We start from the raw sequence: 12,012 nt of genomic DNA, 5'->3' as shown, positions 1-12,012 counted from the left end.
TCTCAGGGATTTTCAGTGTGGATTGTGAGGCTGTTAAAAATTTTTCCTGTTTCAACATTAGTCACCTGAGTTTCTTTGAGCACTCATGCTCAGAGATGGAGGTGCCAAGCACCAGGCCTGAGTCTCAGCAGGGGTGTGCGGCCGTGAAATGTGTGCCTTTTCCTCCTTTTGCTGCCCTGCCCTCATCCTCAGCCATCTGGAGCCTTGAAAAGAGGAGCCAGCAAAGACACTCCTTCACCCAGAGGTGTGCGTCTTAATGGTTGGGGACATGAGGCAGCACTGGCATGCTTCACTAGGAGAGATGGTTGAGGGTGTGTGGCCCATTTTGGAACCTACAAACCCCTGAGCCAAACACAGACACAGGACATACTATTTCTTGTCATTAAGGGCCTTACTATTTCAGTAAAGTGCTGGAAAGTACATGTGATATGAAGGATTTTCCTTTTTTCTTCTTCTTAAAGCACAGTTCCACCTTCTTTATTGTGAGGCAGATACCTCTCCAGTGACCAAAATACCTATTTCCCTTTTCCAGAACACCACCTCCTTTATCAGGATCATGGTATTTGGAAAGCTGAGTTGGTAATCATTTTTTCATTCAATTCAGCCCAGGTGTTTGAGTGCCTCTTGTATGCTGGGCACTTCGTTGGGCTATGTGGTTGTAATGGTAACAGGGGTGATTCCGTTGCCTGCTGTCACGCAGTTTGTGGTCTGGGGGTGAAGACAGATGCTCATCAAATCAGCACACAAGTAATGTCTGTGCACAGATTGTGATAAGTCCTTTGAGGTAGGGAACATGGTATATATAATTAGAGAGTATCAAGGAGACACAGTTTAGATGGGTGAGGGGATCTGGGAAGGGCTCTTTTGGGAGGTAAAATTTAAGCTGAGGCTTGCTATGGTGAAGGGTACTTGTGAGGGTAAAGGGTAAAGGCAAGCTGAGGGTCTGAGGCACCCTGCGTTTGGGCCTCCGGAGCCTGTCTCTCAGTAGAGCCTGCCTTTGTCTCTGGCCTCTGGATAGACTTTCAGGTTGTACAGTGATCTAGTCTAATCCCCTTCCCCTTTTAAACTTTATGTATATACCCCATAAAACACACAGCCTTTGCAATTCATTTCTAGTCTTTTTCATCCAGAATGAAATCAGCAAGGGAGTGCTCACATCTTAGGTCTAGCAACAGAAACTAAACAGCTGAATGACTTTTGGGCAGTAACAGTAAGTGCAGAATAATTTGATACAAAGTGAGTACAGTGCATGTGTTGAAAAAACATATGAAAAGGTTGATATCAAACCATCATCACATTTATATTCACTTGGATACTTTGAAAAGTGATGTAAATATTGATATTTACAGAATGAAAGGAATTATATCTTTTGCAACTCTAATGACCAATGCTAGATGTCAACTGAAAAATGTACAGTGGGTTAATAATTTTTTGAAAAACCTTGCATTAGGGTATATCAGTAACTATTAATCATATAGTGTAGTATACAGAGTAATGACCCTCTCCCAAGATGTCCATGTCCTGATTCCTGGAGCCTATGAATATGTTAGGTTCTAACTGTCAAAGAACAGTTCACTGTACAGATGGAATTAATGTTGTAGATCAGTGGACAAGCAATGGGGAGATGACCATGCATTATCCCTGTGGGTCCAGTAGAGTCAGAGGGGCTCTTTGAAGTGGAAGATGGAGGTAGAATAAAGAGAATCAGAGAGATATGACCCGACACAAACTCAACTTGATGTTTCCATCTTTAAAGATGGGGGCCATGAACCAAGGAATGCAAGTAGCCTCTAGAAGCAGGAAAGGCAAAGAAACATATTTTCCCTTAGAGCCTTCAGAAGGAATGCAGCCCTGTTGACACCTTTATTTTAATCCAGAGAGATGCATTTGGGATTTCTGACTTCCAGAAGTGTAAGAAAATAAATTTGTGTTGTCTTAAGCTACTAAGACAAAACCAAACACTTCCCCACCACCCCCTCCCCCCCCAAAAAAACGCACCCAACAACAAAAAAAACAAACCAACAAATACAACACTGTAGGTGAGGTTGTAGATTGTATGAGTGGAACCAGCTTTTTCTAACCTTTTTACCATGTATTTGTTGAATAACTTTCTTTCTCCCCCATCAAGTCCAAAGTATTTACAAACTTGGATAAGTAGAAGATGTTCTGCTCTGGATCCTTATCGCCTGGCCGAGTATTTGTCTTTGTTGCTTTGGTCTAACGCGGTGGTAGTGTGTAAACACCATTATATGAAGGCAGGTAGCAGCAGATAAACTCATCAGAGTCCTCTATAGAAAGTGGCTTCACCACTGTTTGTTGTAAAACTACGTTATAGGGGTAGGGCAGGGGCCAGATTGAAGATGTGCAGGTTCAGAGGAAGAAGTAGAGATGAGGCAGGAGTTGAGTCTGAAGGGAGGCCTGGGTCTGAGCCGTAGCTTCACCCCTGATCAAGAGTGAGTGCGCTTGTTCTAGCTCTGTCCCTGGCATGTTGTCTGTTTTCCCATCTGTAAAGTGAGGGCATGGGATTCAGTGAGCTTGGGCCAGAGAAGACACTTACTCTGTCAACCCATGATTTGTGTTCCCTCCCTTCTACTAGAGCCTCTCTGATGCCCTCACTGACACCCTGCCTTAAGGATCCGTTTTCATATAGTAGCTGTTTTATTGAGTGGTCAGACTGTCAGCCTTCAAATCCTGGCTCCACCATTTTCTAGATGTGAGATACGAGGCAGCTTACTTAATCTTTCTGTACCTCAGTGTCTTCATCTGTAATATGGGCGTAATAGCAGTACTTAATTTCATAGAGTTAGTGTGAGGATTAAATGAATTAATATAGATAAAGCCTTAGAACATTGCTACCCTGTGCCAGGCAGATAGTATGGGCTCTGTGAGCGCTGTGAGTACAGAGACCCTGTCACTGAGGAGCACATGGTCTGAGAGTAGAGATGCATGGCTAGGCAAATAGGTACTCAGCAGTGTGGAGGATAGGGATGGTCATGGGGGCAGCATCACTGAGGAGGTGTTGTGTGGGCCCCATCTTGAAGGAGTACTGGGTGGTCAGGCCTTCCTCCTCTGCCTGCATGCCTGTGTCCCCATTGGGACGTGAGCCCCTAAAGGGGCCTGCTGTGTTCATTTGTGTGTGTGTGTGGTGAGGAGTGGGGCACGTGCAGGGGCTCCAGTGGAAGGCACATTGTGGAACCTTTAGGGAACTGCGTGTTGCTTGGAATCCATGGGATATACTAACTCTGTTTACATTTTTCCTCCTCACTTTACAATGTGATTTGATTGGGGTGACCTCCAGGAAAACAAAACAAAAAAGGTTGAGAAGAGAAAGTTTAGATCAAAACATGGCTGCTTCTTCATGCTGTGACGTATCTGCTGAGGCAGTTGCTCACAAACTGTAAAGACAACCTTTGTTGAGGATTTGGTGCACTGAGGAGGTGAGCCTGGAGGCCCTGGTGCTCCCCTGAAAGCCTGGGAAACAAGGATCAGAGTCTGGGGCTTGGTTAAATGGCTCCCAGCGCTCCACTCTTAACCCCTTCCCAGGCACACAGGCACTGGACAGACTGAATTGCCTTTCCCTGGTGGAGGTAACAGCCATCATAGCTGGCACTTACTAATACTCATTGAAAGCCAAGCATGTGGCAGTCACTTCACATGCGTTATTTCACTTAATTACATCACCACCAAATGCAAGTATTCTAGTATGATCCCTCTTTCACAGTGGAAGAAGCTAATGATCCAAGTGGTTGAATAAGCGGTAGCGTTAAGATTTGAACCCAGCTCTCTCCGTCTCACTGCGCTCTGTTGACATGGGGAATTTGAGTTGCTTGTTAAATGAATGATCAGAATCTTGACTTCCGCTCCTAATTTTAATAGTAATAAAAAGCAGTTTAACTGAGCACTCCCTATGCACCAGGCTCTCTGTTGACTGCTTTAAGTGTATTACCGCATTGGATTCTCACAACAAGCCTCGAAGGCAGTGCCATTATCATCTTTACTTTACTGTTGAGGAGGCAGAGCACAGATAGGTTCAGTAATTTGCCTTAGTCATATGGCTGGTAAGTTGAGAAGTCAAAATTCTAAGTGACACTTTTAATCACAGCGCCATTTTGCTAGTGCTTCTGCTCGTCTACATACCGCTTTCCCTCTCCTTCCCATCCTCCCTCCCTCCTTCTCTCTCTCATTCTCTCTCTCTTTCCCTCCCCCACTTTCTTTTTTTTCAACACATTTTTATTTAACAGTGTTTCTAAGTTTATTTTTGAGAGAGAGTATGAGTGGGTAAGGGGCTGAAAGAGGGCAGGGACAGAGGATCCAAAGCCAGCTCTGTCTCACAGCAGAGAGCCTGATGTGGATGGAGCTTGAACTCATGAACTATGAGACCGTGACCTGAGCCGAAGTTGGACGCTTAACCAACTGAGCCACCCAGGCACTCCTAACCACGTTTCTATGCCAGTCCTCTTGTTTGGTGTTGGCAGAGACAGACCCACTGTGTGACTGGGGCCTAGGCCTGTCACCTGGCCCCTCTGGTTACTGCTCCCCCTCCCTCTGTGCATGGCCCTGCCGCCCTGAAATTCCAGGAGTAGGTGCTTTCTGAGGCAGGGCATTTCCTTTTGTTTTTGTTAGAGGAAACAAACTCAGTGACGGGATATCCTCTGCTGTGTTTTCATGTTATCCAAGGGAGAGAAAAAACAAAACGGGGCCTGCTCGTGAAAAATGGAGGGGAGGCCATTTGCAAGCTAGGAGGAAACCTGTGAACTCTACTGAGGGTCATCCAAGGGCCCGTTTTCCCAGAACCTTTAACACTGGGGTGACAAGAAGCAAACCAAAAGCTTTTTGACCTGGGGTCATCTTACATCCCTGTGGTGGTTCCAGCCAGCAGCTCCTACATGCTCAGCCTCCTCCTTCCAGGAGCCAAGCAGTGCTGCCCTTGTGATTCCACCAAGCCAAGAATCCAAGCTTGGTCTCTTGTTCACAACCTGTTACTGCTGCCCCTCAAGGGAGTCAGGGAGTTGCGTTGCACACAAGATAAGAGAAGAGGAAATCCTCAGAAAGCCCTTGTTGATGTGGGAGAGGGAAATGAGGATAGCCACCTTAGGGATGTTTTGCTCTCTTTTCTTTCACAGCCTTTGGGGATTTTTGTCTGTTCCCATCATGTGCAGCCCCCAGAATCCCCATGGATGGTGCTCCAGTTTATCCTTGAGACTTAGAGTTTGAGCAGTGATTTATCTTCTGGTCTCCAAACCTTGCCCTCAGTGTTCTGACTTCCTTTACTTTTCTTCACGCCTTCCTGTATGAAGCAAGTAGTGGAAGAAAAGGCCTTTTGACTCATAGCTAATCACAGTGTAAGATCAAAGAGAGGGAAGGAGCAATTAGAGAAACCACAAGTCCCCGTTCACTTTGGGAAGTCATCTTGGGAATGCTTTTGGGCAGGAGTGGATCCAAACAGGATGGAGGGGTGGTGTATAGAGATGTGGAAAGCCTTAGAATTTTTGCCTGCCAAGTGTGTTTTGTGAACAGTAGGGAAAAGCTATGTAGGGAGCTAGCTGTATCCAGGGAGGTTTTAAAAACTGAAAGTATAACCTAAGGAATATGTTCAGGGAGTATTTATTATTTTAATTTCTTTGGCTGGTTGTCACGAGCTTGAGAATTTAAGCACCACACCGTGCCACTGCCTTTGTGGTAAAAAAGAGGGCAAGGGGGAAGGAGGTGTGTGTCTCTCGCATGCTGTCATCTTGGTTTGACTGGCAGTGCAATTTGGGGGCAGACCAGACTCTCAGAAATCCTCCTCTGTGGGGCTTAAAAGGCTGCTGTCCCTTTCTTGCCTCTTCTTAGCCTGACCCTTTTGGGGCCTGCCCCACCGAGTACAGTGTGTTCTGGACAATGTTTGATTATTCCTCTCCAGCAGGGGTTCTTAGGATAACTGGTTAGAAGTTCCTGGTTCCTAGTATGATCAGCTGTCCCAGCATGCTCAGGACTGAGGGGTCTCCTGGGACATAGGACTTTCAGTGCTAAAATGGGCAAAGTCTCAGCAAACCAGAATGACCTGTCAACCTATGGCCCTAACTGTAGATTGTAGCTAGTGCTGGGTCAAGGGGGTATCACAGAGGTCGTTTGGGGATTTGAAACACAGCTTGCCTTTCCTACTATGTATTCAGCAAGAATGGTTAATGGTTCTCTACTTAACTAGCAGGCAAAGACTAATCTGTCCTAGAATCTGTTTGGCTGGACTGAGCAAGCTCACAGGTTAATTGAGGTTCCCAGTTTATGGGTGCTTAGTGGGGCTACCCACTAGGTGGCTGCTTAGTGGGGATGGAGCTCAGATGGTCACATTTGGAGCTACATTATAGTCTAAAACTCCCAAGAGTGGGTGAATTTACCTTTTTCCTTCTCTGGAATGAATCAGTGGTTCAAAAATTACTAAGGACATGATGTTAATTTACCGTTGGGGACATAGCATAGGGGAAGAAAGAAGGGAGAGGAGCATGCTTTCTAGAACTTTCTGGAACTCAGCTGTGTGAGGGAAGAAGTTAAGCTCATAAAGAGGAAGAGCTTGCCTTGTGGAGAGTAGGCTCTTAGCTCACTAGTATGAGCATTGGTAGTGGAGGATGACATTGGTGGTTTCTGCCTATAGCAGGGATGAGGAAAGGCTGCCTCAATTTTAGCACTGAAAGTCCTGTGTCCTGGGAAATGCTTCATCCCTAAGCAAACTTAGCTGTTTACCCTCGTAGTGGGACAAGGCCCAAGAATGGGCAGGGGGACAGGCTTTTTGGCCTTATTGCATGGAGCATTCAGACATGTTTGGGGAGAAGGTCAGGGTCTAGAATTTAAATCTTGTAAAAAAAAAAAAAAAAAGACTTTTGTAGTGCCCTAAATCAGAAAAACAAAACAAATACATCTGTAGCCTAAGTCTTCCTGGGCAAGCTCTTGTGGATGAGAACAGCTGGCCCAGACACTCTCCCTGAGAGTCAGGGGAGCAGCTAAGAGCAAAGGCTTGGGACACATGGGTGTTGTTTGGGGGTGAAATGGATGCTGGGGGCCCCGAGCTAAGCAGCCTCAATGAAACTATAATGCTCTGTGATTGTTTTTTTCAAGTTTCTTTTTTGGAAAGTCATTCTCAGACTGTGTACCTTTTCCCCGAGAGTGGGGGTGGAGGGCAGCAGAGCTGGGGTCTAATAGGACTGTGCCATCTCTTCTGGGTATTTGATCCAGAGGGCAGGCTTTGGCAGCTGTGGGCAAGTCCTAGGGAAACTAGACTGGGATTGGCACCCCTCTGGCCTGCTGAAGCCAGTCTTCTCTGGCTTTTAGGAAAAACACATGCACACACACCTGAGCAGGAACTATTTCTGTCTTCCAGGATACAGCGTAAATACTCATGTGTTCTGTGACCTTTTAAAAGGAAATGCCTCTCTCCTTTCTCTGAGAATGTACCTAAAGATGTTCTTTACCATTTTTCTTTTGGATGGCAGAATACGGTGTGATTGCCTGAATCTCAAGGGGTTTGAGGGTCACTCTTTTGTTCCAGTAGATTGTAAGCTCCTTAAGAACAGGGATCTGGTTTACTGTGCTTACCACTAAACCCCAGAACCTAGACCAGTACCTGGCATACAGATGCTTAAGTAGCGAACGCACTAGTTAACAATTTAGTCTGTGCCTTTCTGAGTGAAAATGATATGTTTAAAGCTGTAGAGAAGTGCTTTCTGAAACTTGGCTGTATGTTAAAATGCTTGGGGAGCTTTAGAAACATCTCACTGCCCAGGTCACATCTCATACCTATTAAGTTAAAATCTTTGGGGGTGAGACATAGGCATCAGTATTTAAAAAATTCTCCAGGGGGCGCCTGGGTGGCGCAGTCGGTTAAGCGTCTGACTTCAGCCAGGTCACGATCTCGCGGTCCGTGAGTTCGAGCCCCGCATCGGGCTCTGGGCTGATGGCTCAGAGCCTGGAGCCTGTTTCCGATTCTGTGTCTCCCTCTCTCTCTGCCCCTCCCCCGTTCGTGCTCTGTCTCTCTCTGTCCCAAAAATAAAAATAAAACGTTGAAAAAAATTAAAAAAAAAATAAAATAAAAAATTCTCCAGGTGATTCAATATGTAGCCAAGTAGGAGAACCAATCTATCTTGGTCTGCTTGGGCTGCCATAACAGAATACCACACAATGGGTGGCTTAAACAACAGAAATTTGCTTTCTCCTAGTTTTGGAAATTACAAGTCCAGGGTCAGATTTCCAGCTGATTTGGTTGCTGATGAGACTCTTCCTGGCTTTTCATAAGGTCGCTTTCTTCCTGTGTCCTCACACTATAGAGAGAGTGAGAGCTGTGGTGTCTCTCTGTCTTCTTGTAAGGGCCCCATCTTTATGGTTTCATTTAACCTTTATCACTTCTTCGTGGGCCCCGGTCTCCAAATACAGCTTGTTGAGGTTAGGCTTTCACATTACAAAGCTGAGGGAGGAGGGCACAAACATTCAGTCCATATGGTGGTTCCAGCAGCTGCACGCATCACCTGGATGTTCATTAGAAATGCAGGCTCTCAGGTCCCACCCTAGACCTATTGAATTGGAGCTTTAATAAGATCCCCAGAGATTTCATATATTCGTGATTGGGAGGCACTGGTGTGGAATGTAGGGATACAGAGCATCTGCTGATGCTGAGGATCTACCAAGCGGAGAGTAGTGGGAAATGGGGCTGGGGCTGCCCTGAAGGAAGTTTGGACTTAGTTGGACAGGCAGGGGAGAGCCATGCAAGACCTCGCGAGCATGGGAGTGGTATGATTGGGATGGTGCTTTAGTGAGATGATGCCCTGCCAGAAGTGTCTAGTGTCTCAGAATGTCACCTTCTCCTCCAGGTGCTGCTCCCAGCAGCCAGCTTGCTGCAGCTCATGGATGTTCGGCAGAACTGCTGTGACTTCCTGCAGTCTCAGTTGCATCCCACCAATTGCTTGGGCATCCGCGCATTTGCCGATGTGCACACCTGCACTGACCTTTTGCAGCAGGCCAACGCATATGCAGGTAACGGGGAGCTGGGGTGCTGCACCTGTCCCGAGCTTGTGGGTTTAATAACCTGCTCCTCAGAGACGGTGAGAAGAGCGCTGTGCTGGGAAGCGGTTGTGATGTAGTCGGGGAGACAAGACAGGTGGAGGGATGCTTAACAGTGAGAGTTCCACCAATCACCAAGTGGAATAGGATTAATTGCCAGACAGTCATTTTCACAAGAGAATAGGAAGGAGATGAGACTTTGTGGAAGGAGGAATCATTTGAGTTAGGTCTTGAAATCAGTCTTTTTTGTTGTTGTTTAAGAAAATTTCCTTTTTTTTTTTTTTTAAAGTTTTATTCATTTTGAGAGAGAGAGCATGAACAGGGGAGGGCAGAAAGAGAGGGAGAGAAGGAGAATCTCAAGCAAGTTTTGCACTGTCAGCACGGAGCCCGATGTGGGGCTCAGACTCACAAATCTTGAAATCATGACCTGAGCCAAAGTCAAGAGTCAGATGCTTAACCAGCTGAGCTACCCAGGCACCCTGAAAATTTCTGTCTTGATCAAAGTGTTCTATGAGTGTGGTTCTAGAAGCCAAATACTACTGCAGAGCCTGTAATGCTAAGCCAGAGTCCCCTGCTCTGCTTTCCCACACCAGGTCCATTCTCTATGTCCACTCAACCTTCATTTCTGACAGAATTAAAGGGCAGGTTCTGATTCTGCTAAAAGGTGCAACATCTACTCATTACTTCCATTTATCTAAATAAAATGTGCCACTATTTTGGATTTATTAGTTTGAGATATTATCTGTTGACTTTTCACAGAAGTACAGGACTGAGCTTTCATGGACTTTCCCTCACGTATACACGCTCTTTCTTGCTCTATTCTCCCAGTACCATTTCTACAACCAAGTTGAGTTACCAATTATAATTAGGTTTTTATAATCAGAAAGGCAGTTAATAATTGCTTTTTTCAGGCCTGAATTATTTTTTTATTAAAAAAATTTTTTTAATGTTTATTTTTGAAAGAAAGAGAGAAAGAGAGAGTGAGCAGGGGAAGGGCAGAGAGAGAGGGAGATACAGAATCCAAAGCAGGTTCCAGGCTGTGAGCTGTCATAGAGCCCGACGTGGGACTCAAACCCACAAACCGTGAGATCATGACCTGAGCCTAAGGTAGGCACTCAACTGACTGAGCCACCCAGGGGCCCCAGGCCTGAATTTTATTCACCTTGTAATCTCACAGATGTTAGAAAATATCTAAGAAGTGCTAGTTAATATGGAATTAAGTGTAGTAAAGTCGTTACTAGGCATAGACTGTGACATTATGTTGCGTTACTTTGTTGGGGAGTATATTTGTTCACCGATGCTTGAATGCCTATGTTGGACATATTTTAGGTGCTGGAGAAGTAGTAGAAAACTAAACAAGTCTCTGCTCTCATGAAAAAAAAAATTCCTACCACCAATCCTTGTAAGACAGATTTTTGTAAGAATTGAACATCAGGGGCACCTGGGTGGCTCAGTCGGTTGAGCGTCCAACTTCGTCTCGGGTCATGATCTCGGGGTTTGTGAGTTTGAGCCCCGCATCGGGCTTTGAATTGACAGCTCAGAGCTTGGAACCTGCTTCAGATTCTGTGTCTCCTTCTCTCTCTGCCCCTCCCCCTCTCGTGCTCTGTCTCTCTCAAAAATAAGTAAACATTTAAATGAATGAATGAATGAATGAATGAATGAATGAATGAATGAATGAATTGAACATCAGATAATGGGCTGATTCCACATCACATAATGGGCTGATTCCATTCCGTTTCTCTGCCAGAGCTTGTCATGCTCTTATTTTAGTGGGGTTTTGGGAGGGAACAGAGATCGACATGAATGTTCAGCACACCATGTTTAGCTGGAAAGAAATCTTCACTGATATTTATTTTGACTCGAGGACAAAGAAGGATCATGGGTGGCCCAGGCAATGGGTCTAGTCATTTTAATCAATAGATTCACTCATGGCTCCCTCTTTCCCTTGCACTAAAGTGTCTCATTCTTCCCCCTGCCCAAACAAATACCATCTGTCTTTGTGTCTCCTATTCATCCCGTGTCTGGAAATGAGCCAAGGGCCTGTTGCCTGTCCACCTGCCAGCTCCCTGTGCTGTGTTAGTCATTCAGTCCACAAGGCAGTACGCATGTGCTCTATTTCTTGGAATCCTTGTGTTCTTTTATCAACCTCTCAGATTCCAGGAGCCTACATCGATTCTCATTTCTCTCTGAAGTCTGTTTCAGACACAGTTGGTAAGATGATGATTCTTATGAAGGACATTGCCCAGTGGTCCCAGTTCTGAATTCTGCTGACTCTTCCTGACTCTGAACCTTGAGTCTCCTATTTCTTTGCTCCCACTCCTGTGCCCTCTTTTTCCTTTCTATCTTTCACTTTCTTTCTTCTTTTTTCTCAAGGAGCCCTTTCTCTGCCTAGAGAGGGCTCCCAGCCCGGCCTTCGAAGAGGGTTGTGCTCAGGCTTTGCTTCACCAGGAGCCGAGAGCTTGGCCAAGGCCCAGGTCAACTTGTGAACATCTGCTGGTATAGGGGCAAAGGGAGAGTGCTTACATGCCAGCAATTCTCTTTTTCTTCCTTGTCTCCCCTCCCTAGCCTTCTCCTTCTGCACAACATTTGCAAGTATGTGTAGTTTTGTGTTTTGTAGTCAGCTGACAACAATTTTCTGAAGTTTGGGTTGTGTATTTAACCCCCAACTTTGACAAGTTCCTTGGTTCTTTCCCCCACATTCACAAATTGTGTCTTCCCCCAGTGGTCCTTTCACTGATGGTGACAGACACTTGTGGGAGGATGGGGAGTATGCTGTTGGAACACAGTGTTGTCTTGATACTCCTTCATCCTGATGCTGTCATGGTGATTGGCTTCTGTCAGCGTTGTGGGTGTTTGTGCACACAGATGTGTATATAGATGTCCTGTTGAATTATTTTTAGTTGGCATTTATTGAGCTGCCACTTTGGGTCACACCCTATGCTAAGTATTTTATGCACATCATCTCATTTAATGCATGAAATAGCT

At 45.5% G+C, this 12,012-nt stretch overlaps 1 protein-coding gene across 20 annotated transcripts in view; it reads left to right on the top strand.

Moving 5' to 3' along the window:
- KLHL3 (kelch like family member 3) overlaps nt 1–12,012 on the top strand; it is a 282,390-nt gene that overhangs the window by 206,582 nt on the left and 63,796 nt on the right. For all 20 annotated transcript variants that reach the window (XM_019832598.2, XM_019832575.2, XM_045059495.1 and 17 more), the window contains one exon: nt 8,838–9,000. In XM_019832598.2, coding sequence (XP_019688157.1) covers nt 8,838–9,000 — 163 coding nt within the window. The remainder of the gene's footprint in view (nt 1–8,837; nt 9,001–12,012) is intronic.

This window comes from Felis catus, chromosome A1 (genome assembly GCF_018350175.1).
Source record: "Felis catus isolate Fca126 chromosome A1, F.catus_Fca126_mat1.0, whole genome shotgun sequence".
NCBI lineage: Eukaryota > Metazoa > Chordata > Mammalia > Carnivora > Felidae > Felis > Felis catus.
Note: the sequence above shows the minus strand (reverse complement) of the source record. Positions and strands in the feature narration are given on the sequence as shown.